The 26,885-nt window shown below is 39.0% G+C and overlaps 1 protein-coding gene and 1 pseudogene across 25 annotated transcripts in view; both read left to right on the top strand.

Moving 5' to 3' along the window:
* TRIM9 (tripartite motif containing 9) overlaps positions 1-26,885 on the top strand; it is a gene marked incomplete at both ends in the record, with an annotated part of 98,615 nt that overhangs the window by 63,025 nt on the left and 8,705 nt on the right. For 17 of the 24 annotated variants that reach the window (XM_084240767.1, XM_084240765.1, XM_084240762.1 and 14 more), the window contains 4 exons: positions 5,886-5,996; positions 7,109-7,262; positions 15,437-15,594; positions 16,851-16,989. In XM_084240767.1, the coding sequence (XP_084096893.1) occupies positions 5,886-5,996; positions 7,109-7,262; positions 15,437-15,594; positions 16,851-16,989 (562 nt within the window). Of the gene's footprint in view, positions 1-5,885; positions 5,997-7,108; positions 7,263-15,436; positions 15,595-16,850; positions 17,040-26,885 lie in introns of those variants that run through there. The other 7 variants (XM_084240760.1, XM_084240775.1, XM_084240764.1 and 4 more) reach the window with 3 other exon arrangements.
* Positions 1,714-2,235, top strand: LOC311174847 (DPY30 domain-containing protein 1-like; annotated as a pseudogene). Its single transcript has one exon. The product of its transcript is annotated as a DPY30 domain-containing protein 1-like (transcript).

The raw sequence follows: 26,885 nt of genomic DNA, 5'->3' as shown, positions 1-26,885 counted from the left end.
GACCAACCATATTATTAACAGTACAAATTTACACTGGAGATATTATTGACTTGTCAAATTGTTCACTGAAGTTATTTTGACATTGATTCAAAATAGGTGAGTAAATATTTGACCTTTTGATTCAGAGAGCCAGAGAAAAGAAAGAAAGGGAAGAAGGGATGGAGAGGAAAGGAAGGAGGGAAGGGCCTTCCCAAGTTCACAAAAGCATTTAAAAATAGTTAGATAGAATTTGGCTGGCTACAAATAATAGGCTCAATTCCAACAGAACTATTGGCAAGGACTTCAGTCAGTCCATTACAATGAAACATTTGAAAAAATTACACCTTGTAATCGCTGAAGATTCAAGATTCAAACACCCTCAGCAGATGTATTTAGAGTCCAACTCTAATAATGATTACCATCATTAATGGTGAGTTCCTTTCAGAGTTTCATTTGGCAAATTCTGTAGTCCTTTGCTTCCCACCATGTAGGAGCAAAAGTCACAGGTCTGTTTGCAGTAGATGCCCAGTCTGCCCATGAAGTCACCAGGATGCCACCTGCATAGCTAGAGCTCACCAAGGTTAGGGAACACACCTTTGAACACCCCTACTCACTTTGGCAGTGACAAAGTGCAGGACAATCAGAACTTCTTAAATTTTTTCTGCCTATACCCAGACATGAGTGATACTTCTTATGCCAGAAGGAACAGCAACTCATATCCTATAAACCACCTTATTGCAGATGTCACTCACTGTGGCCAACCATAGATGGTAAATGTCTTCCTGTGTGGGTGGGACCACAACAGCATCCTTATCTCTTCAAATGGCTGTGATTTCTTCCTTCATTTCTCTGTACAAGGATACGGTATTCTCGCCACTAAGAACATGCTTTACTTTATTCCACTTGGTATTTATTGATGAGGCCGTTTGGTGGCATTCATACTTCTGGAATATAAAACTCACAGCTTAACTGTTAAAATTTCCAGCATCTTTCAGAACAAGTACATGTTTCATTTATTTAATAGGTGTGAGTCTTTTCTTGATAAAAATCTCAAAGTCTCAGACTTGTCTTTGAAAGATTCATTGCCAGCATGAATAAATTAATAATATTAATATAGGTGGCAGTAGCAAGGGAATGGGGAAATATTTACCTAAAACAATGTAGGAAAATGGTGACATGTGAGAAATTAAAAAATTATTTTTTAATTTTAATGCCTCTGTAGAGTATGAGAAAAAAACAAAGAATTCTTAAGTTTACTAGATGAATCCAACTGCAAAACACCTCATCTATCATTCAGAATGAGTCAGTTCCAAGCTTCAGTTGGTCTTATTGCTTTAGGAGACCATGGGACATAGAGGAACTCCTCCCACTGACCAAACAACCCTGAGGAGGAGAAATTCTTCAAGTTTTCAATTTGCAAGTACATGTGTCTTAAGTAGGAAAAAATGATTAATTTATACTTAGGGGAAATTATTGTAAACTGTGATGGAAAGGTAAAGATTATATTTTGGAAAGAATTTCTTAAAATAGGAGAAAAGACACCCAAGGAAGAGTGGAGCTGAACAGGGAAGAGAAGAAGCTGGAGAGGAGACTGGGGAAGGAAGGAAGCAGGATGGAGAGCCAGAAGGATACCTGGAGGAGGCACATGGAGCAGAGAGACACGTGAAGAAGCTGTGTTTGCCTTTTGGTCCTTGACTGGTTGACACAGATGTGGTTTGTGTATAAGAATTAGGGATGGAGTCAGCATATCTTCAAAAGTATCTCGGGGCATGTCTAACTCAGGGTCTTGCAGAAGTGGCAAAAATACGTCCAGTGGATCCAATATTATATTTAGCATTGTGGCTTTACAAGTATAAGGAAAATGTGACCTCAGAGCAAGCAAGAGAAAAGGAAATGGTGGAGTTGGAACGTGAAAGAGAAATAGCTCTAATGGAGCAGGAAATGATGGAGAGGTTCAAAGCAGAGGAGATCATGTTTCAGGAACAACAACTGGCCTTCCAGCTAGAGCTGGAAATGCAATAAAAAGAGAGAGTGAGAATAGAAGAACTAAAGAAAATAGAAGAAATAATGGAGAAGGAGGCAAGAATGAATATGGAAAATATAGTTAAGGGTGAAGATGCCCCCCATTTAGAGGAATCAGGCAAAACATTAGCTGAAATTAGCATCCTGTACGGGGTACCTAACTTGAGCAGAGTGGAGGAGCTTGATGAGCTGATGCTATCTGATGTTGCGTTAAACATTGATCAAGATTTATAGTCTCAAGCAACCCAAGAGTAATAAATTTTTCTGCTTGTTTCAAGTTTAAAAAACAAAAAGAAATAGGGCCTTCCCTGGTGACGCAGTGGTTGAGCGCTGGACTGCGAAGCTGCCTGCAGCCTCTGCAGTGGCTGTTCTATTCCCGACCGCCGCCGCTGGCGAGGGTCCCACATGGCGTGACAGATCTCTCCTGCAGTGCCCGCTGCTCCCCTCAGCAGTGTATTTCTTCGTCAGTCTGCCTGTTCTGTTCCCCGCTCTGGCTCTGGTGAATTCTCTCACCTTCCCGCGCTTCTGACTATACCCAGTGCTTGTATAAATAAATAAATAAATCTTAAAAAAAAAGAAATAGAGAAAATAATTTCCAGAGTCACGTGTAGGACAGGTGAATGGAGGTGGAAAAAGGGTATCAAGGTCAAAGTTGGATAATAATGAAATTCCCCTTAATCCACCTTAGTTCTGGCTATTGGTCATATCACAGGAACTGAGTAGAGGAAGGACATTAGCCTGCTAGTGATGCAATGGGAAAATATAATGGTAGATTGGTAGAACAAAACTTCACATTTATATTTTAGAAACTACTGTTGGTTACTCTGTGCTTCTGAAAAAGTCTCAGAATTCATTCCCAGATTCTCCTTATATCCTGACCCAGGAAGTGGCCTTTATAAATTTTCCACTTAGCAAAATAAAACTGTTTAAATGACCAAAAGGTACTTACCGTCCAGAATAGATGGTGAATGCTGATAAAATTGTAATGCCTTCTCTGAAACTGTGGATTACAGATTAATTCACTGCCCCAAGAAAACTGGTATCACCACTAATGCAGATGAAGGCAGGAGGATTGTTTTCCAGTTTCTATTTGTGTCATGCAGCAACTTGCACATTTCCCAAGAAAACAGACTCGAGTCTAGCCACAAACATGGTGCCAATGTTTCTCTAGAGCAAAGAAATGTACTCAAGGAAAAAGTGGCAATGCCTGCCTTCCTAGGAATTTTCTTCCATAAAAAAGAATTAACATAGAACTAAGTCATAGTAATAATTATAAATGGTGGAAATAACAGTCTAAAGAGTTGCAATTAGAGAAAAAATTATTTGTATTCTTTAAAGATCTAGTTATTTGGCTTATTTCCATAAGGTGGAAAATCTTGCTAAATTGAAAAATTAGAACTCAGTTATCACACACCCCAAAATACTGCTTCTAGGAACCTTGGAGTTTAATATTTAGTAGCAATATTTGTCATGAGCTATTGTGATCACTCTGAAATAGTTGATTAAAATGTAAAAGAAGGCCTCCCCTGGTGGTGCAGCGGTTGAGTGCTGGATTGCGAGGCTGCCCGTAGCCTCTGCAGCACCAGTTCGATCCCCAGCCACTGGCGAGGGTCCCACAAAAAATAAATAAATAAATAATAAATAAAATGTAAAAGAATTGAGCAAAATCCACTGGAACAGCAGAGGAAGTTGCAAGCCAGGAACTAAGGGATATTGAGTCCTTCCAAGAAAATCAGCCCAGAGAATTCAGGAACCAATGACAAACCCCTGCTGGCACTCACCCAATCTTTGGCAACACAATGAAGCTTTTAAGCAGTAGTGAGAGAGGCCCAACACTCAGACAGCACCTTTGGCACCACATAAAACTTGCCTGAGAAGGAAACTTATAGATGGAGACACAATTTTATGAGGACTGAGTAATATTTTAATTTCAGCACACTTAGGGGAAAAATTATCATTGAGCTGAATACTTCAAGAAGTAAACACAACAATTCATTCTGTTTTGCCTCAAAAGCAAACTCACTTTGGATTATAATGTTCAGATCTGTTCTCTGCTTGTTTTTCAGACATTCAGAAGCAGTCAGTGACACATAGTCACAGGATAGATACCATTTGGATATTGAATAGTAACTGCTAAAATTTCTACTACTTAGCAGCATTGAAGTGGCTACCAAAATATAAAAGCACTTTCTGGGAGTAATTTAATTAAATATCATATAGCAGAGAGGAGTAGTATATTAGCTAGATGACACCTGTCTTGCATTTGATATATTTTGCATATAGCATTTTCTTCCCACAAGAACCAGATATGTAACCTGATTCAAAAATTTACAGCAAAGCTACAACAACCAAAACAGTGTAGTACTGGCATAAAGACACTTGGACCACTGGAATTTAAAAGAGATCCCAGAAATAAACTCTCATCTACCTGGTCAAATGATTTTTGACAAAGATTCCAAAAGCATTCGTTGGGGAAAGGGCTGTTTTTCAACAAATCATCCTGGGAAAATATCTATCCACATGCAAAGAATGACTTTGGACCCACACCAAGCAGCAAATACAAAATGTAACTCAAAAAAGATCAATAAGCCAGAAAGAAAAAGAAAAATACCGGATGGTTTCACTCATAGCAGGAATCTAGAAAACTTAAATAAGGGACCAGGAAAATGAATAACTATAAGAAAGTGAAAATCAAAATCAACAAAAAACTATGAACCAGAGACACTCTATGGGGGGTAGGGGGTGGGAGGGGAGGGATTGGGTTCAAAATAAGGGGGTTGCAATTGTATGGGGAATATAAAAATAAAATTTATTATAAAAAAAATCAAAGACCAAATACTTTTAAATTTTGCATTATAGGAATGAGATTATTTTTTCCCATCTACTTTTGATTGTTTTAGAAACTGTATATGATAATCTCTAATAGAAAATAAATGTATAATCAAATATGAAAGGAAACAAAAGTTTTAAGTAATTAATATTAAAACTACTTTTAGTTATTTGCCATAAAATCTGGGATGCTGGGTATTTTGGAAGTTTTTGCAAAGTGATACAAATATCAAGGATGTGAATAACTGAAGTTCCTAGAAAACCCTAGTTCAACCCTTTGCATCAAAAACAACTGAGCAGACAATACAGAAGATGAACATCTCTAAAGATAGACACCTTTCAAGAACTGTCATACATTTGACACTGAGAAAAGACAACATCCCAACAGAAACTGCATGTTTAGAGAGATGCCGTTGTAGCTGAAAGCAGACTCACAGCCTAGCAAATGAAGCAGCCTTTAAAGCTGCTTTCCAGAATGAGGTGGTGATTCTAAAAGGGCTGTTTTTAAAACTTAATTCTACATCCATCTTTCTCTGGCTTACTGGTTGTTGTTAGCTCATTGTCTTTTAGCAAGTTCCATCTCTAGCCCCACCCCACCACCCACCCAAGGAAACAGAATCAGAAGGAGGAAGAAACTGGGTTCAGATGATGACGTCTGCTATTTAGAAGAGACAGGCAGAGGGTGGGTGAAGGTAGGCGACTGCGTCACAGAGCAAAAACTGCAGCCGCACCCTTGGTTGCTGAGCTCCTTTAGGGATTCTCTGGGACCTCCAGCTTAGGACAGCTTTGCAGAAGAGGGGAGCCAGATCAAGAAAGGTGCTCGGGTAATCAGCATGTCCTTCTGATGGGTTCTATAGTTACAAGTTCCTGTAAGAGCCATTAGCCCATCTGTCTTCCAGAGCTATTGTCCACAGCAGACACTGCCACAAAACCAGTTTCATTCCATCATCCCACGATGCTCTTGGATTATGGCATGACAGATCTTTCCAGTCCCAGTTTGATTCCTTTCTACCCTTTGCCATTGTTAGACTCTTCTGTTCTCTCATCAATCCTAGGTGGTTCGAGATCAGATCTCTCACTGCACAGTGAAATTGCGCCAGACCACAGGTCTCATGGAATACTGCCTGGAGGTGATTAAGGAAAATGATCCTAGTGGCTTTTTACAAGTAAGTTTCAATGGGGTTCTGTTTCAGATTGAGTCTATAACACCAAGGTCAGACACCCAAAAGCCCTGGCTGGGTGTGGGTCCCTCCATAAAGGAACCTACTTCGTATTGTACACAGCCTCCTTATGGGTGCTGAACTCCACTGACTTCCTGAAATCTCTGAAAGCACATCACCATTTGCTACAAATGAAGAAGTATATGGGCTTTTGGTTTGTTTTCACTCTTGTGTTTAGTCACGAAAACATAAATCCCTTTAAGTTCCTCCAAAGCAGAGTTACTGCCTTATCTAAGAATTGGGTCCTGTTATACTAATACCTCTTGAATAGTTTCATCAGCTAGAAATGTCTAGGTATGCAAGTTTTCTACCTTCTTGACTCCATCATCTGGCCAATAACTTAGTTCTCAAATTAACTGAGTTTTTTTTTTCATTTCGTAGATGTTTCATCATTTCTTCAATGTTAATTGTTTCAGTGAGATGCTATGATAGCAAATAAATTCTACTTAAGTTGTGATCCAGTGATTAAGAGACCATCTATTAAGGAATAGATACATCCTTTGCAAATCACACATTACCAAACTAGCCAAGAGTGACACAGGCGAGTAAATATGAGAAATGAAAGAGTTCCCTACTAAAGAACAGAGTGATATATGAAGATGATGTGAGAAATTTCATTTTACATTTTATATGCAGCCTTTCTAAACCTTTTATAAAACTTATTTTTAAGTCTTGACCAGATACACACACCTCATATGGGAAACTTAGGGTTATTGGCTTTATTAGGATTAACCACTAACATAATGTTATTTAATGTACTTGGCTTTCAGTTGATCAGTCATTAATAGCAAGAGCATATAATAGCAGGTTTGTCTATTAGATTGGTTAACAGCTATTAATTACTTATAGTGGCCCCATTGGACTCACAAAAGTGTCCAGATTTGGTGATAAATCTTGAGTCACCCTTGTCATGACAGGATCCTCACCAGCTGCACACAGTCAGGGTAGATGTGGATCCCAAAGCGCTTCCGTGGTAATGACCCAGGAGAGCAGAGGAGCAGGGCTCTGTGTCTGGTGTGGTGTTGTATTTCTTAGGCTGTGGTCTTTGATGTGACTAGATTTCTGACGCCCTCATAAGGAGAGTGCACCTGACCGAGGACCAGTGGGGGAAAGGCACGCTCACTCCCAGAATGACCACCGACTTCGACTTGAGTCTGGACAACAGCCCTTTACTGCAGTCCATCCACCAACTTGACTTTGTGCAGATGAAAGGTACGTGCCCCAGTCACAGCAACAGCTCAAGTTGAAATCTGATACCTGAGGCAGGATAAAGGCTGTGTGTGAAATTGCCACAAACAAAAGGCAACTACCAAGTTTATAATCACCTGAGAGGTGGGAATGTAAACACACACAGACACACACACCCCTCTGGTTAATATTTCAAACCTCTTGAGTGGCTCCTATCTTATCATGTAATGGAATTGTGTCCTTGGAGCTATGTAAACTCCCCCTCTCAGAAAGTCAGATAAAATTCAGATAAACTCAATGCTTGCCTCCTTGAGAGTCATGGAGATTTCACATGTTCAGCATTATAGAATAGCTGACATAAAAAGAGATACAGAGGTATACTGCACCAAAAAAAATCTTGTTACAGAAACGAATTCAGAAATATTGATATAAATCAAAGGAGTTCAGAATTGAAATGACTGCTTCTCCATAGATAAGAGTGAACAGTCAAGTTGGTGGGGGGAGATTGGAGAGGATCACAATCCACTTGCCATACTCGTCAGGAACATACAAGCCAGGATGCAAAAGAAAAATGAAACTTTGAAATAAACTTTAACCTCCTAACTTTTTGGTTTATGTGAGTAAGAGGTACAGAAAATCTCTTTGATATTTGGGGATATAGGTACTTTAAATTATTTAAGGAAAATAACTCTTTCAAAGAAAAATAAAACTCAAGTCAAGCATGCAATGATATTTTGATGGGAGGTAAATAATATCCATTTGAAAAATATTTATGATCTTTAACTTTTTATTTTTAAATAATACATTCACAAGAAATTGCAAAAATAGCAAGGAAATGTCCTATGTACACTTTGTCCAGTTTCCATCAATGGTTACATCTTATACAATTATCACATCAAAACCGGGAAATTTAGGTCTTTTATCATATACCCAAAAAGAATCTATATTCTGTATTAGTTTAATAATGCTATTGTAATAAATGATCACAACCTAGGTGGTTTAAAAAACAGGAATGTATTGTCTCATAGTTCTGAAGTCTAGAAGTCCAAGATCAAGGTGTTATCTGGGTTGGTTCCTTTTGATGGTTTCGAGGAAAGTCTATTCCATGCCTCTGTCCTTGAGTCCTAGTCCATTTGACCTGCTATAACAAAATTCCACAGACTGGTGGCTTATAAACAATAGAAACTTATTTCTAACACTTCTGGAACCTAGGATGTTCGAGATCAGGGCAGTGGTAGATTCAGTTTTGGTGAGAGTCTGCTTCCTGGTTCATAGATGATGACCTTCTTCCACTTGGTAGGAAGGGACAAAAGACAACAGGAACTGGACATTGGCACAGAGTGTGTGTGTAGCTGGATGCCATGTTATCATGTTAGATCTGTGTACCCACCATTGCAATTAAGATACTGATCTATTCCCTCACCACAAAAATCTCTCCTGCTACCCCCTTATAGCCACACTCATGCCCCTCAACTCCACCATCCACAGTCCCTGGCAGCATAATCTCCTCCATCTCTATAATTTTGTCACTTTCTGATGTGTTTTATTTTTTTTTATTTATTTATTTGTTTTGGTTTTGGTTTATACATGCACTGGGTACAGTCAGAAGCACGGGAGGGTGAGAGAATTCACCAGAGCCAGAGCGGGGAGCAGAGCAGGCAGAAGGACCGAAGCACACTGCTGAGGGGAGCAGCGGGCGGCAGGAGAGGTCTGCACGCCATGTGGGACCCTCCACTGGTGGCCGGGGAGCAGCCGGGGATCGAACTGGCGCTGCAGAGGCTGCGGGCAGCTTCGCAACCCAGCGCTCAACCACTGGGCCACCGGGGAGGCCCATTTCTGATGTGTTTTAAAACTGAAGAATTTGATTTGCAATTGGCTTCTCCAATTTCAGTATCCACTTAACCAATGGCTTCAAATTCAGTGCTTAAATTTTATTTCTTAAGAACAATTTGTATGTTTCCATTTACCGGGGAGAACCATATAACCCAGCAATTTGTAGGACCACATACTATGGCTTATGTCACACACTTAAACTCATCCTGTACCTGGTTGATATACTTCTTCTCTTCTTTTAATGAAGTTATGATTCAGTTTTCCTATTGTTTGCTTAATATGTGTTGCTTTGAGATGATGCCTTAATTTTGGAAGTAAACAGTGTATAAATTGTAAATAAAATCTTTTATATTTCTTGACAGTTCACCAATCCAGATATTCTCCTAAGTGTTTAACATGGAGTATCACAATCCTAGTAGGCAGCTGAGGAAACTGAGGCACAGGAATTTGGGGTTGCTTGTCTGAATTCACATTGCTAAGATATGGTAGGGCCAGGATTCAAACCCAGAAAGCATGGCTCCAGAAGCCACGCCTACAACTTCTAGTATGTGCTATATTGTTAGTGTCTTCCTAAGTGGCTTCTTCAAAGAATAACTGGATTCCTCTTTTAAACTTAAACAATTTAATTTTTTTGTTGCAACCATTCTTTCTGGTTCTTTTTTTTTTTCTTTAACATTTTCCTGTGAAATACAGCCCTCCTGAATAATGGATAAAGCCCCAGATAAATTCCCCTCCATCAGCCTCTCTCTGTATCCAGTTCTTCCAATGAGGTAAAACTTTGAGAGGTTATATCCCAAGTAGCTCATAGGATAAAATATGTCACAAAAGGGTAATGTAAGGGCTTTTGATAGAAAAGAAAAAAATGAGCCAACTCAATTAGCTTTGGTGATGGGCAGGAGAGGGGTATGTTGAGGGTAAAAGCCTCAAGGCCTTGAAATGCTTTAATAAACTGGAGAGCCCATTTGTTGTCTTTCTGAGTCATGTCCATCTGCCCATCTAGAATCCAGGCCAACTGGCAGGATGGAAACAATCGTGTTAGAGTAAACAGGCCCTTCATCTGATATGGGAACTGCAGGTTCATATTCTGTCCATCATAGACTGCATTCCTAAAACGTTATCATTGGGGCATTAGGGGTACACACAGAAATAAGCGTGGGCACGGCTGTATGTGCAATCCTATCAAGTCTGCATACACAGCAGAGAATGCAAGCACTCTAAAGGCTGAGATTCAGAACACTAATGCAACAGAAATTCACCTGGAACACAAAATTATCTGGGACAAGTTATTTTTGAAGTTAATATAACAGACCATTTGGTATGAGACAGGATTATTCCATTTTCCTTTTTTTTTTAACACTTCATCTTAATTTAATTTATTTCTGATTAGTATCCCTCTGCAGAGTTAAATTATATGCTTTGTTTAGTGTCCATTACGTTTAATTAATACAATGAGAACCCATTCTCTATTGAATCTGAATAATTTTTATCTGTCAGATGCTTGCCATAGAAAGAAAAAGCCAAAAGGTCATGATGCAACAAAACTTGATTGACTGTAACTAAGACTTCTGCTGGCCTCTTTGAGATCTGTTAACATATCCACTATGGTGTCTGAGGTAGTGTTTGTCTTTTTACTTTTTTAGGGTACTCTTAGCTCAATAAGCTTGTCAGTACAACAAAAAAAATTCCAAGAAACCGCATCCCAAAATTCATGTACAAATGGCCAAAATTTCAGTAGCATTTGGAAAAGTAATCTGACTATTGTAAAATTAATAATGTATGTAATTCAATGTTCTATAACTGCTAAGTGGATTACAATAGAAGTTAAAATACTTTCAAAGTTACTTGAAATATGCAGTTAAAGTTAGGACTCACACTGACAACTAAAATAATCTGTTTACTTCTTGACTTAATGTTTACTTCAAAACATTGAAATTTCAAGACATTGAAATTGCTTTTTTTTCTTGATATCAAAGAAGATAGGTCTGTTGTTTGTTTTTAAATGTAAATAGGTCTGTTATTGGTTTCCACTTAGACCAGGTACATTTAGTAAGACTGCAGTGCCTAAAATTATTCCCATAATAGCTGTTTCCAAATCACCCTCAAGCAATTAAGATAGGAGTGTAGAAAGCTGATACCTTCTTTGTTCAAGCACCCCTAAATTGTAATGACATGTTTTCTGTTTGCATTTTGGTTAGATGATCATCTATACCTCTTTCCAGATTATTAGAAATGGTGCTTAATCTCCCTCCTTTTTCTTTTGTAGAAAACAATGAATTAAGCTTTGGTTTCTGTTTTTGTTAAAGAATAATAAAAACATTTTCCCCTTTATTCTAAGTTGGTATTGTCAATATTTTCCCAAATTGGGAAGGAAATTTTAAGATTATTTTCCTTGTCCATTAACAGCGCTAATGTTTGGTTCAGAATAGATTTCATATATCTACCCTATCCCAGAAAAATCTTAGCCCAGAATTGTCTAGGTATCCAAAGTATCCCAAGATTCATGAGTTAGTACTGAAATGAAATGCCAGTGCTTTCATTCTGAACCAGAAAAAAACAGGGACCTAATATTCCACCAAGTCTTTCTAGCACACAGATACAAGTGCTGTTAATCTCTCTAAGTGCCTCTGTTCATCTTAGCACAAATTTATCTTCATTAACTCACACTGAATGTAAAAGCCCTCAGTATTCATCAAGGTCACAAACAAGGACAGTGCGATCTAAACAGACCTCCAATAAATCATGGAGAAAGAGTGCCCAGAGGCTTGGCAGTGATGGGGATGAGCACACACACTGACTTGCATGTTATTTGTTCATGCACATAATCTGTTCATGGTTTGGGGGCCTGAAATGCATGTCCATAAAGCAAGCAAAGTGATAGCTTTCCAGAAGTGGCTTGTTTCTAAACTTTCCTCATATGCCCTTGGTATTGTTCATAAAAAGGAATATAGAGGAAACTTCAGAGAAGATGGCTCAGAAAATACATTCTCAACAACCACAGTTCTTAAGGTAAAATATGTCATTCATCTACTTGTTTTAAGTCTACCTGTAGGAAACAAAAAAGAAACTCTCCTCTTGGAAGTGGGTATGGGACTTCCCTCTAGTACACTATCACTAACCTCCAGACTGGAGAGGCAGCAGAATGCAATGCAGGCACACAGACCCAGCCAGCCTGCTTGATTTCAAATCCCAGCTCTGCCACTTACTAGTCATGAAACCTGCCTGTGTTTCCATTTCATCAGCTACCAAAAAAAAAATAGTAACAATACCCACCTTGCAGGATTGTGTGAAAATTCAGTGACTGTAATACATGTTAACTTCTTACCCCACTATCTGACATCCAGTAATTTTTCCAAGCCAGGGTTGTGAAGCCAGTTTCTTTTTCTTAACATATTCTCAGAATACTCCTGTTAACTCACAGAAGAATTCTGGATGGTTATGAGTGTTTACAATCTGAAAGATTAGAGAAAGGTATTAAACAAATATGAAAATGTGAGTTATAGCTTGAACTGGAATTGCCTTAACAAGGGGAGATACTTGAAAACCTTCATACAACAAGCCTCTATTATAGAATTTTAATTTGAGCCAAAGCTCCACCAGACCCCTTCAAAGAAGCCAGCAGAAACCGCTGTTCTGTTGTTTCTAAGAGGAGGACTTTGAGACACAGGCTTAAATTCACAGGCTAAAAGGATACTAAGTACTAGAATTCTGATCTGGTTAGAATTAGTTAAGGAAAAACAAAGATGCTCAGGAGTGATCATAAAATTGTTGAGATTAAGGTGGCGGTGGCAGTCCAGATGCCATGATAGTCTATAAGCTAAATCGTTCTTAGTGGTCAGCCCAAGAAACGTGATGTTATCAACTTCCAAAACACAAAAGATAAATTATTTGGAAATACGTCTGATTCTTGCAGACCATTTATTTTATACCTATTAAAATGAAATTGAGTAATATAACCCCATTATAAAATCTGTTTTTCTAAAATGTCAGCCTTAGCTTTGGCTAATGAGTCTGTAAATTTGTCACATTTGCCTTTCATATGCAATATCACTTGGGGTAAATAAGGACAAAAGAAAAAATGAATTATTAGCACATTGAAAAATAGATTTAGACACATGCTAGTGTCTCTGGGTTTTGTTCTCTCTCACTTTGCTTTTTTGTTTGCTTATTTGTTTAAATCTGGGACATAATAAGATCTGAGGATTAGTGAGTGGTTAGAATTTTTTCCTATCTTTTGGTCTTTTTTAAAGTATATCCACTAAGGACTGATGTGAAGTTCATATGTTTTAATTATACATGACACCATGTGTTTCAATTAATCTTTTAATTATACCTATGTCTATTCAGGGAAATTTGATTTTCTTACCAGAGACATTGCAATTATTTGTATGATTCAACTTGAAACCACTTTGTAATATTACTCTTTGATTTTAAAACTAATGAAATGTAAACTTGCCTGAAACATAAACAAAGGGAAACATAAACAAAGGGAAAATAAACTGATAGGGGAGCTAATGAAATAACGAGAATCCAAGGAATTTTTGTTTCATGGTTGGCTCTAACTGACAAGGACGGTTAGGAGAAAATATTCCCAGGGAAAATCATTCCATCTCTCTAGAAGCCCTTTGAAGAATGGTTTTTTAAACTTGTTGTATTTTACTTTTATAGTTATTATACTAAGATGTATTCTTTTTATGAAGGAAATAAGCTTTTATTACGAAGTTCATTCCTAATAAATAGGTATTAGTTGCATATATATATATATATATATATAAAAATAGGTATAGTCACCGAAAGTTAACCCTCCATTACGACTCCTAGTTGATGCCTATTTATGTGTAGATCATCATTAGAATCACCACAAGAGGTTGTATCTCCTGTCTCCGCTCTTCAAATTCTATAGTCTAGGCAATGAATTTATCTCCTTGCCTCCAAACCCAGATATTATGGGACCTCTGAGGCTACAGAAATCATGATCTTTGATAATCATATTCTTTGATAGTAATCTGCCTGGACTCTGAACTCATAATTTTCCTTCCTAGGCTGATCACCTCTAGTTAACTGGCCATAATTTTGTTTAATTATATTTGACTTAGTAACTGGGGCATGGTTTTCTTATAATGTATCACATTTTCTCCTTAAGCGTAAGACAGTTGACCTGTTCTCCATCCTATCTCCTACATTGTAGTCACAGGTTACCCATTATAGAAACTACTTTTCTGCTGCTATTAAATTAACCACCTTCTTGGCTAGGTGACTGGCAAGATGCAAATTTAATTCAATGCAAGACACTCAGAGTTCAATTTTGGTACAGCATACCAGGTGTTCCACAATTAACATTTGTTCACCTAAAGTCCTTGGATGTGGTCCAAACTCTTCTCTCCTGTTGCTAATGTGCTACAAAAAGAAGTTAATGCTTTGGTAATGAAAAAAAAAAAAAAAAAAAAAAAGGTTTGAGCAGTTGGTAAAACAATTGTTCCCAGATACATAGATTGAGTTTCTATTTTAGCAGCTGGAACCACTGGTTACCTAACATTACTGTGTCTGTGTGCCTGAAGGCCCAGCTGATCTACAGTTTTAAGTAATACAAAAGGTGCTCTGTGCAAAATGGCAGGAGGGTATTGTGACTAGTGACAAAGTTACAGAGTCTCACAAGGTCATGAGGACACTTTAACCCTCCTCCCTTAGTCCTCATCTACTCTGACACTACTCTCAGGTCCACAATTAACATTTCTATACCTACCGAAAGTGTGGACTTGAGCTCTAGTGCTGAATTTCAAGTTACCATGAAACAAAGATATCAAGTTCCTCAGAGCTTTCAAAACTGTTTCAATTGCTATTAGGGTCACTTGATACCAAATTTTCGAAAATCCATTGTTATAGTTACTTATGTATCCAAGACCATAAGTAGAAAATCTGGTAATAAATAAATAATGATAGAAGCTTAGAAATATAGTGACATCAGAGCTATTCCTAAGAATAGGCTGTCCCCAGTTTATAAACTGGGATTTAAGGCTCAGAATAAATTACTATAACTGTATTAGTCATGTATGGTTTAAATAAGCTTTAGCAGACTGGACTGGAAATTCATCCCTAATATCCACCCCACTTAAGAAGATGTCTTCAAGACTCAAGCAAGTGAGAACAAAGCAGTTGTCTCCCCTTACTACCAGCTAAGGTAGGAAGTGCCAACTTGGAAAAAGGCAGCACAGCAGCTCTGGAACTTCCCTGCAGAGGCTGGGAGAGATTCTGCTCAAGTCCTCCTGCACCCTGGTTAGCTCCTCCATCTGGTCACATGGTTACCAGTTCCTGAATATTGATGTGTTTATAACTGAACAGAAACCAGAGTTACATTAATTTCTGTCTAGCTTCCTCTCCAGTCCCAGCCACCCCCATCCTGCAGCTGGAGGAGTGCTGCACCCACAACAACAGCGCCACATTGTCCTGGAAACAGCCACCTCTGTCCACAGTACCTGCCGACGGGTACATTCTGGAGCTGGATGACGGCAGTGGTGGTCAGTTCCGGGTATGTAGAGCCTACCACTCATTAACCAAAACCAGGGTCTACCTCTGATGACCCTCCATCAGCCTCATGTCAGCTTCCCTACCTCTTATAGGGACTGATCATCCCAGTGAGGCCTGCTCTCCCCATGTACCATCAAAGATGGACAAGGGAGTTTCTGAGTAGAAACTGTCCTCCTCTTAAAAGAAACTTCCCTCATGTTTTCAAAACTGGTTTTTATGGATCATATTGATGGATGAAGAACCCAGTAGGCATAATATACTATATAAGTACCAAATAAATAATAACCATAGTGCTAACTATAAGCACCTAACTTTATTTTTTAATCCATAGGTGCTAATAACTACCATTCACTAAGCTGCCAGGACTGCAGACTCTGGAGTCAGATTGCCTGCATCCAAACCCAAATTCCACCTGGACATGTCCCTGCACCCATTACTCACCTCTTTGCTCATTCAGGTTCTTATTTGTAAAGTGGGATGATGATGTGAACATGTACCTCATGTATTATGGTTAGGAGTCAACTAGATAATCCATATAAAATTCTTAGCATGTTGTGATGGCAGACCCCAGTCTTCTTAGTACCCAACTGGAGAGTAGTCTTTTAAGGCTATGCTTTGAATGCAAATTATTTTTACTCATTACGTCATTATAATGTTGCAAAGAGTACAGATATAGAGGGAGGCAAATGCCTAACCTATGCTAAGGATGCATTATGCTAGGATTTATTTTAAGCCTTTGAAATGTCATTCTTCCTGCCTCCCATGTTTCCTCCCCCTTACCTCTGTGCTGCAATGAAACCAGACTCAAGTCTTTGAGTGCAGTCTCCGCCCCCCTTCCTGAGCTTGCCAGTGGAGTTATAAACACAACATTGAGACCAGCCTCAAGTTTTCAAACCTGGTTTTTTACAAATCACATTGATAAAGAAAATGCTCAGTAGGTATAATGTACTTTATAACTGCCAAGGTAATAATAATAAGCATAATGCTAACTATAAGCATCCAATTTTAATTTGTTAAGCCCTTGCTGTTAATAATTGCCATTCGTTAAGCTGCCAGGCCGGTATTAAATATGAGGCACCAGGCTAGTCAATTGGCTCATGTGATGTAATGTATTTCTCACTCAAACCTCATAAGGTAGGTTATTGTCCCATTTTATAGATAAGGAAACTGAGATTTACAAAAAGGTCAACAGAATGCCCCCCTCCCCAAGCACTCACCAGAGTGCTAAGTGGTCGCCTGTTATTTGTCAATCCTCAGGAAGTGTATGTCGGGAAGGAGACAATGTGCACCGTGGATGGTCTTCACTTCAACAGCACATACAACGCACGCGTCAAGGCCTTCAACAAAACAGGAGTCAGCCAGTACAGCAAGACCCTGGTCCTCCAAACGTCTGAGGGTAAGGCCCTTCAGCAGTATCCCTCAGAGCGAGAACTGCGAGGCATCTAATGTGGCTGGCAAGCCCGGAGGTAACCCCACCACTGCCCACATTCTGACGTGTTTCCATGACTTGCTCTGCATTCTGGCACAGAGCTGCTGTTCCTCTCCTGCCTTTAGAGAGCCCATGGTATGTGGATGTGATCAAACCAAAGAGGCCACAGCAGCAGTTCAAATGGCTTGGGCCTTCGGCTTCCTTTGATAACACTCTAAATAAGCTGCATTTGAAGAAGATGCAATGAAAGCCTGAAGGTGTCCCGGTGTGTGAGACAAATGTGTCTAGGCTCTAGGGCAGGCTCCTATTCTCCAAGTGCACATCATTTTCCCATTTTGCCCAACTGATTCTAAATTGCTTTATAGTGCTTGCTTGTTCCTGAGGGTGGGGCCAAGGTTCTTTCCAGCTGTGAGTTGTTTGACTGAACATGTTTCCAAGTGGTCTGGGGGGCTAGAGTTGCCTGAGAGGGCCTGTCGGCCACTCCTGGCTTAACCGGCATGGATTGCTTCCACTTCACTCCCAAAGCTGAGGCCAGCAGCACCAGGACCAGACAGCAAGAGACCTGCATCTCCATATGGCCTCACCATTTCATCCTTGCCAGTCCTTGTAGGCATGATTAGGATGCCTAAGGCCATCATACAAGGACAATCCCTAGAGAACTTTCACTTCTTGGCTATACTGTAAATATTTTGGTCATCCAAGACAAGCTGTCCATCTCAGTAGAGGGGCTTGAATTTGATGACCAGGTATAACCTCTGGGGCTTTTAACATTTTCATTTTAAAAGCAATTTCAGCACATGAAATTAACCCTATGAAGAAATATTTGTGGGCGGTGCCAAAACATTCTCAGACCTTCTAAGTGTCATTTTAGTCAAAAGAAGTCCGCCCCCCTCCACTGACATCCTCCATAGTTTCCCTCTGCAGAGATAATTATGTTGATTTTGCTCAAATTCAAGATGTCCGCTACAAGAAACTGTGGTGTGGTTGTAGTTTCTCCCCATCTCCCACAAACCTTGGCATGTGCCAGCCACCCCCAAAAATGGTTCACATGGTTAAAAACAAGCACAACTTCAAATCCGCAGCAAGGTTGTTAGGTCCCTAGTGGTGAAAACATGCTTGGGGAGCATTTGTAAGTCTGTGAGTGGCATTATTCAAAGAGAAGCATGTGTTGGAAGGGAAGAGCCCCCATGGCCCATTCCCATTTGGGTTACAGGGACATTCCTCTGAGATGGATCTAGCAACTTCTCTCTGGGATGAATGCAGCAGCTTGAGAGCAGCTGCCTCTTTTCCTAAAGTACCGCGCTAAATGCGAAGGCCCTCCAGAGTCTTTCCCAAACGCAAAGCAGAAGGCCCCTGATGGTGACAGCCTCCTTTCTCGTGCGCGTACAAGGCAGTGTGGTTGAAGAGTGAAGTGCATGCCGTCAGAGCAGGGAGATCATTTGCAGCGATGTGGCTACTCTGTGTCACCAGACCTACGAGAAAACTCTTTCTATCTGTAACACAACATGGAAATCATACTACTCTGCGAAAATCAGTTGTTAGCATAGCAGTCTGAGCATTTACGTCTCTCTTTTCATCCTGCAGGAGGATGTAGTTTCTCAGTTTCTCTAAATGTGCATAAGATTATGGTGTCTAATAAATTACAGGATTGGAACTTCGATCCTTGGTACCACAGTCACAGAACTGGGGGTCACTTGCTAAAAGCAACTAACTGGAACAAGTCCTCTTCCAACAAAGAGACTGTATTGTAGAAATTAACTTCCTCCATGATTTTTATATATTGTGTACAATATAAGGTATGTATCTAAAATACAAAGAAAACCCTATCATCGTGTAGATATCAGTATTCTCTGTTACTGCACAGAAGTGATTTTTCTCATGATGAAATAAAGTTCACACACATACTTTCTCCATAACTTTGGTTTGTTCAATTTGTTTCTCCCTCATTCTAACTCATTCAAACAGTGAGACAAGAGTCAGAAAACGAGAAAAAAAATATGTAATGGATAGTGTATTTTTTAAAAGAAGACTTTTAATCTGTAACACTACAGAAAGCCTACAGAATTAAAGAATTACATGTTTTGTTTTCTAGAGACCAGTGAGGCAAAATGCCATTAACAGAGTTTTAATGCATTGACTGAATTTATTAATCTTATTTTCAACCATTCCTAGAGAGTTGTTCCTTGGAAATTTTTTTCTTTGCTGCTATTTGAGGTGATGGGGTGGTTTGTTTTGACTTTCTCTGTAACAAAATCTTTTGTAGTCTTCTTACAAGAGTTAATCCCTTTCCAAAGTTCAAAACAAAGCCTGTTTCACAGAAGGGTATGATTTCATATATGATAGCAAGTCTAACTTGTATTTACATGCATTTAGTCTGAAACTTAAATTATCAAAACTTTTTGCTGACTTAAAGGCAAAATTTTGTAGGGGAGACTGTGTTGTAAACATCATATTGATAAGAACCTGATATTTTTTTCAAAAGCAAATTTGTTTGTTTATCTATTTAGGAAGTGTTTGAAAAGTACCCACATGAGGTATACTGTGGGGTAGTGTTGAGCAGACAGGCCCTGCTGTCACCAAGCTTGCAGTCTAGGAAGAGACACACAAGTAGTTACATACTTACAAATGTGGATGAACACTGTGAAAAAAGGGAAAAACTGGCAATTTATATAGACTAATTGGTCAGAAAAACAGAAAGGATTTTATTCAATGGAAATTAGAAAGCATATGCTGAGAAAAGGAAAGGAAAATGTATTATTATATAAGCTCAAGTTTGGCTAGCTCCCTGAAAGCAAAGGTCATGGAGATGTACTTAAGACAGCCAGGCATTTTGGTAATGTTAATTCTTCCAATCCATGAGCAGGGTTGTGGGAATTCTATGGGGACTACACCTGAGAAAAGAAAGCAAACATTGTACAAAAACAAACAATGATGTAAAATATATATAAAATAAATAATTTTTTAAAAAGACCGCTATGCAAATAAGGCAGCTCTAAACCAAATTACTCTGAATTAAGAAGAAATATAACTATAAGCAATTAAGAATTCTCAAGAAAATTTAAAAGTAAGACCCACTAGCCTGGTGGCAAATGCCTTTAAAAGTAATTCATGGAATAGTCATTGTCGCTGTGTCCCAGTCTTTGAAACCATCTGCTAGAGTAACCACTGAGAACATTAAGTAATGTCTTCATGCCTTATTAATATGCAGTGTTCTGGGATTCATTCTGTGTCTCAGAGACTTTACTCCTGAAAAAAAAATTTTTTTTTCAGATAACGTTGAGAACAGAATAGAAACATTCCTGGCTCTTTTTCCCTATTTCCCTCTACCTGTCTGAACAAACTACCTTTTTTGTTTTAATCTGGAGAGAAAAAGAAATAGATCAAAGGTATATTCCTTGCACTCAAATAATACGCTAGGGCTACTAACTGTCTGAAAGTGGAGGTCTCTCTGACGCCCCTTAGGTCCCAGAGCCAGGGAACTGCTTCCTGTAGGAGGAAAAAATTATTGATACTATGGTTATTATTGTCATCATCACATGGGGAAATTCAGCCTTTGAGAAGTTAAGACATCAGACCCAAGCCTTTCAGCCTCTAGTGCCTAGCACAGTGCACTTTGGCGCAGACATCAGAACAAAGGCTATTTGCACTCAACCAAAAGGAAGGAAAGATGGGCTATTAGCCTAAGTCTCTGTACTAGGTGTCTAGAAACAGCTTGTGAAAACAAAGCAGCATTCTTTTCTTTTTTTTTTTTTTATTTTCATCCAGAAACTCCAGCCAGAAACAGGACTTTAACACTTTCAAAGGGCTATGTTAGTGTCTGTTGGAAAGAATAACATTCCTGCTTTAAGAATGAGTTGGAGTGAATGTGATCCCAGCCCTTCCTTGGGAGCTGTCCTTTTTTCACATCTCTGCATTTCCTCTAGCTCCCCTGTCCCCTTTAAGAAGAAGGAGAAATAACATTGAAATAATGTTGAAAAGAATAACATTGAATAACATTCCTGCTTTAAGAAGGAGAAGTTAGAGAGACTGTCATTCCTAGCATATTCCAGCCCCCCACCCCTTGGGCCTGTCCTTTGTTCTCATCTCTGCATTTCCTCTAGCTCCTCTGTCCCCAGGGATAGGCATTTACCCAGACAAGCTCTTCTCCCCTTGGGGAGCAGTGGGTGCTCTTTCTGGTGGTTAGCTGCCTGGGAAGTCAAAGGAATGTGAGAGTCACATTTTCAACTTTCAACGTCCTTGAAAGACACTAAGAAAAGTGTTGTGGGACTCAGAACCCCTGTCAGGTTGCAACCAGAATTATTTATTCACAAGGTCTCAACTGTGAGGCAAAGTGGGGAGAAGGTAATTGGTGATAATTAGAGATTCAGGGTTTAGATAAGGTTTTAATTCCAACACTCCCAGCAATGGGTACCCACGGCCTGTTGAGCATTCTATTGTGAAAAGAATACTCTCAAGCATCCCCTTAGTTGAATGTCCACAGGAGCCACTTCCCAACACTCTCCAACATTGTTCTTTGTACTGGCAATAAAGGAGTGGGGATTCTTGAAATTACATCTGAGACATTGCTTTCTAGAAGGAGACGTCAAGGTGTTATTCATGACATTGCAATGCATTTTCTTCATTAGACTCTCAGCATCACCCTTCCCCTTCTAATGAGAGATCCTTATTTCACACATCAAAGGAAGCAGCCCAGAGAATATTCAGTGGTGCAGACAGAATATGGCCCCAGATGCATCTGTCCAAAAACTCCTTGAGGATATTTTATAGTGATTTTGGAGCAGCGCAGGTACTGCACCCTTAAAGCCTGATATATCGAGACACAACCCCCCTCCCCAAAGTTGTAACCTGTAGAGACCTCATCTGATCTCAGAAGAACAACAGGGAACACCTCAGCTCACTCACCCACTGTGGCCAAAATCCCAAAGGGGAGAGTGATGTGTTTGCCTTTCAATCCCCGTTAAACTACTCTCTTTAGAGAAGAAAGGTTTAGCACCAATATAGCACAAGGCTTGGAAATAATGTTAGGTCATCTTTTAATACATAAATCTGTCACCTCTGAACCAGTGAGATCAGGGTGTCCCAGGGCCTCTGGCATAAACTTCACCTTTTATATATTCCCAAGGCACAAAAGAGCAGCAATGGGCTTGTCACCCCCAAAATTTGATCCACCAGGAACTTGATCCTGCCTGGGTCCCTATCCTGTCTGTCCATGACTGGCAGTGTGACGGGGATGCTTCCTTACCCTCTCTGGACCTCAGTAGGGCTTTTTTGCTTGCTTGCTTTGGGTTTTGGAACTCATCTCTAAGTTCGTTACAATTATTATCTTCTGGTTTGCTTCTGTGGTTGCTCCAAAATTACTGCTGAAAACTTAACTTGCTGCAAACATTATCAACAGGCAGTAGTCACCCCTGCCTCCTATAAGGGTCTTAAGGTATCTTAAAGATCTACCTGTGACACTAAAAATTCAACACCGATAGGATTTAGTTGATAAAGAATCATATAAGGAAAAAATATATTGCCCAGTGAAATCATTTTTTCCTACGCTTCTGCTTTTCTTTTTTCAACCCAACATATCAGAGCCTCTTTAAAAATTGTTTAGTTAGGAAAATTTGCATTTCCAGGATAAAATCCGTAGGTAGATAAATCATACCTGAACAAATTTTGTTGAATTTTGTAAAATCCAAGGCGTGACGTGTAATAATAGTTTTCATAGCCCAGGAAGAAAAGGAATGCTTCGTTCCTTTTCATTTTAACATGTGTGATATCCCAGAGATTTTTTTGAATTTTTCTATATGCCTGAATTGGATCCAGACCTTATTTTTGGTTTGGAAAATATACTTTGCAAGCGATACACTGAAAAATAGTTTAGTCCTTTGGAATCTTTTATCTATTTGAAAATTAGGAATTTTTGGTTGTTCTGATGTAAGTTTCTTATAATGCCAAGTATTCTAAATTGGAGTAGAAGGCTTGCTGACTTAGTACACAACTGTCCCAGAGTCCATAAGAGGCTGTTTCATTTCTTTTTTTAAAAGGGGGTTTTCAAAACAGATTTGTTTCTTACTTCTCAACTGCAATTAGTGCCATGCTTAAGAAAGCTTAAAATACCACCTTTTGTTACAAATTATGTGCCAGTGGGATCTAATTGTGACTTTGGATGCTTATTAGATCGTTTAAGGAAACTCAGTCTCCTTCATTATTTCTTTGTTTCTTTTGAAATCTTCCCAACAAAAGCAAATTATTTTACAGCTGGTTTATAATTGAACTGAAACTCATCTTTATCGCTGTATGTGCAGTTCATAATGACATATCCGCCTTTACTGTGCTCTGAATACAGCCATCACATTCAGCCAGCATCTAGAACTGCTTAGGTTAGGAAACTGTTTCCAACGAGGGAGGATGATAACCCAGAATGCTAACAGGGCACAAAGGAAGCTGGACTGGTACATGCTATCGTCGAGAATCTTTGCTTTTCCTCCTGAATTCCAAAATAATAAGTCTTTGTGGTGACAAAGACTGTGTTTTACACTTTTATAATATTCTATAACATCTATAGATAGCTTTAATATTGTGTCCATGTTGGAAACAGTCAAGAAATTCCACCCCTAGAAGTGCAAAGCCAATCAATAACATAAGATATTCTCTATATTATGACCCTTCCATGGTCAGCAATCCTGCCAACATCCTGTTTCCCAGCTGCTCAGTTCTAATACGATTCCTGCGACAGGGTAGGGGCTCAGTAAATGTTAGCTAACAAACAGATAAAAGAAATACACAGAAAGCCACACAGGGAGTACATCCTGTTTTCACCTTGAACCCCAAAAGTCAAGAAATGGTAAGTGTCAGGCACCAGCCAATATTTCTTTCACAATTCTCGATTGCTTCTTTTAAGCAGAGACCCCAACTCCCAACTCCAAACTCCAGCCCATCTCAAGGGCAAAGGGAAAGCAATCTAGCAAGGGCAAGAGAAAAACTATGGTGTTTGGCAGAGCTGGTAGAAAAAAAGCATATCTTGACCCATTTCCATTGGAAACAAAGCCCCCACCCCAGAGCTATAGATAGGCCTAGATTCACCACCCCAGTATTCAGCTGATGTACTGTTTTTCCACACTGTTTTCATTCAGCACAACTCTTCAATGGGCAGGACCACTGCATGCATGCAATGGAAGATAGAAAATTAAAAATCTCTTAAGGAGCTCCTTATCTCTCTCTAATGATCAATGTGCTCAAAATTAATAATAATCTACCTGTTTGCTAGCTATGACCCAAAACATGGCTTTGTATAATGTGTTCTGAATAAAACAATAACCTCTTCATCTTGACTAGTAGAACATTAGTGACTAAGAGGCTTTCTCCATATCTCAATATTTGTGTTATAAAGAGTTGATGAGGAAGTGGAATGTACATTATTCCCATGTCCATGGACAACACACAGAACATACACTTGTGTATATGCTCAGTATGAGTAAAACATGATTTGGCTAAACCAAGAAGTGGAAATACTTTTCTCAATATTGTCTTAAATTCACATCTATGAATAAGTCCAGAAGGACATGACAAGGAGAATGAAGAACTGAATCCCTAACATAGAGGAAGGCTGAAAACAGATTCTATTTAGTCCAGAAAAGCAAAGGTTTAAAGGGTATCAAAGACTACCTCTAAATATTTGAAGAACTCATCATCTGTTCTGTATTGTCCCAGATAGCAATTTTATAGTTGATGAGCAGAGCTCCCAGAGAGGTCTGTCGAGGCCATTATGAGCAATAATTACAATCCAAACTGGCGGGGCTGCCCAGAGGTGAAAAGCACCTCCACCCAGTGGATATCAAGAGGGATCTTGATGATTCCTCCTCAGATACTACAGGGGAAAGTGACTTCCCTCTTAGACTCTTGCAGTTCAAATAATATTAAGTAGTAGAGATGACCAATTGGCACTAACCAAACATTTGCACTACGTGCCCATGGGAAGGGCATAAAGGGACTCTGGCTAGGATCAGGGATCAGGTAGGAAGTGCTCTAGCTCTTTGGAAAGTTTTCATGACAAGGTAGAAGATTTTCTTTCTTTCCTTTTTTTTTTTTTTTTTTGAGCTGCTTAGAAAAAAATGTGTTAAGAGCCCAGCTAGAAGGGTATGGGAGCTCACAGGTGGGGAAAACGCAAAGGCAAAGATGGACTGGTTGGATAGTATGGATATTAAATAAGCTTGCCTGAATAGAGGAAATAATTCAAGAGCAAAGAATCAAGGAAAACTGGGTCATTCTTTTGTGGCTAGACAAGCAATAACCATTTGAACGTCACATTATTAATCCCATGAATAGCCATAACTACCCTCAGCCCCCACCCCACTGAGTGGTGCCGTCACCAACTCTAAGTGCTTCTTCCTGGTGCTGAGAATAGAAAAGGTGAGTATAATTCATAATGGTGTTGTATATGCTCCCCAAAGTCTGTACATGTCTCTTCACTGGTTTTAAGATGATTACTTGGGGATTCAATATACTATGAAATGCATTTACATACATATATGTATATATATGTATATATCTTTTCCCTTAATTTTTAAAACAACCAAATTTCCATTATAGTGAGTTGACTGTTACCACCTGCTTTTAAAAAACATACATTTCCAAGCAAATTTGTGAAATTTTTTCAGTTTTAAAAATCCTTTTACTGACTACTATCTATAGAAGAATCTCATTTCCTTTCGCAGTGCTATGTTTTTATATTTCAGTTTTTTTAAATTAAACTGAAAGACTAATTCCTCCTTGAAGCAATAAATAAAAATCATTTCTGATTTACCATTTCTGAATGAAGAAATGATCAAACATATTAAGTCATGCAAACCATGTCAAGTTTAGGAAAAAGAAAATTTAAATTTATTATTATTGGAAACAGAGCCTTAACTCTGTAAATAGCTATATTTTCTCTCTGAGAGCTGGCTTATACTTTTCTTTAAAAAAAGCAAACAGGGGCCTCCTATCAGCACAAGGAGTTAAGTCTCAGCACTATGAAGCTATCCACAGCTACTGCAGTACGAGTTCCATTCCCAGCCAGGGAGCTGACCCACATGGCACAGCAGACCTCTCCTATCTGGCCTGCTGCTCCCCTCAGCAGTGTATTTCAGTAGATCCACCTATTCTGCCCCCCATTCTGTCTCTGGTGAATCCTCTCACTCCCACACCTCTGGCCTATACCCCAGCTCTTGTACGCATAAATAAATAAAATATTTTTTTTTTAAAAAAGCAAACAAATTTTCCCCAGGATATGTCTAAAGTCTGAAAAGTTAGCTTTAATATTGTCAGTTCAGAAATTAAAATGAGGCTCACTCTTGACTGTATTAACTTAAAACTTACCAATGTGCTTATTCTGACTCTTCACATAGATTCGTGTCAGTACACACTTGCTCTAGTTGTTTTTGTAGAATAGGCCAGATAGTGTTTTAATAGGTTAAGGGTGTGGTCAACACAGAGGGACATGTTATCAGAAAGTATTTCCAGGAACACACTCTGGCCACCAGAACAAAATTATTTTTTCAACATGAAGATGATTCCTTGGTGGTTTGGACATAGTCTATTACCATACCTTGTCATCTGTATTTGATGAATAATTACTATTAAACTGAGTTCTAATATGATCCCAACTAGTAAAAAAAAATAAAATAACTAAGGTGATCTGACTGGATCACCTTACTGCATAGAACCAACATTTGGCCAACAAGAGAAAGGAGTGAATTTAGAAGTATTTTCAAGAAACTACTACAATTCCTTCTAAAACCAGGTTAAGTAATTGAGAGTCCTTATTGAGGTATAATAGCAGACTATAGTAGACTGTGGTAAATAGAAATCTACTATAATCTGCTATTATACCTGAA

Source organism: Talpa europaea (assembly GCF_964194135.1).
Source record: "Talpa europaea genome assembly, chromosome: 8".
Lineage (NCBI taxonomy): Eukaryota > Metazoa > Chordata > Mammalia > Eulipotyphla > Talpidae > Talpa > Talpa europaea.
The sequence above is the reverse complement of the archived record's forward strand: the minus strand, read 5'-3'. Positions and strand labels throughout refer to the sequence as shown.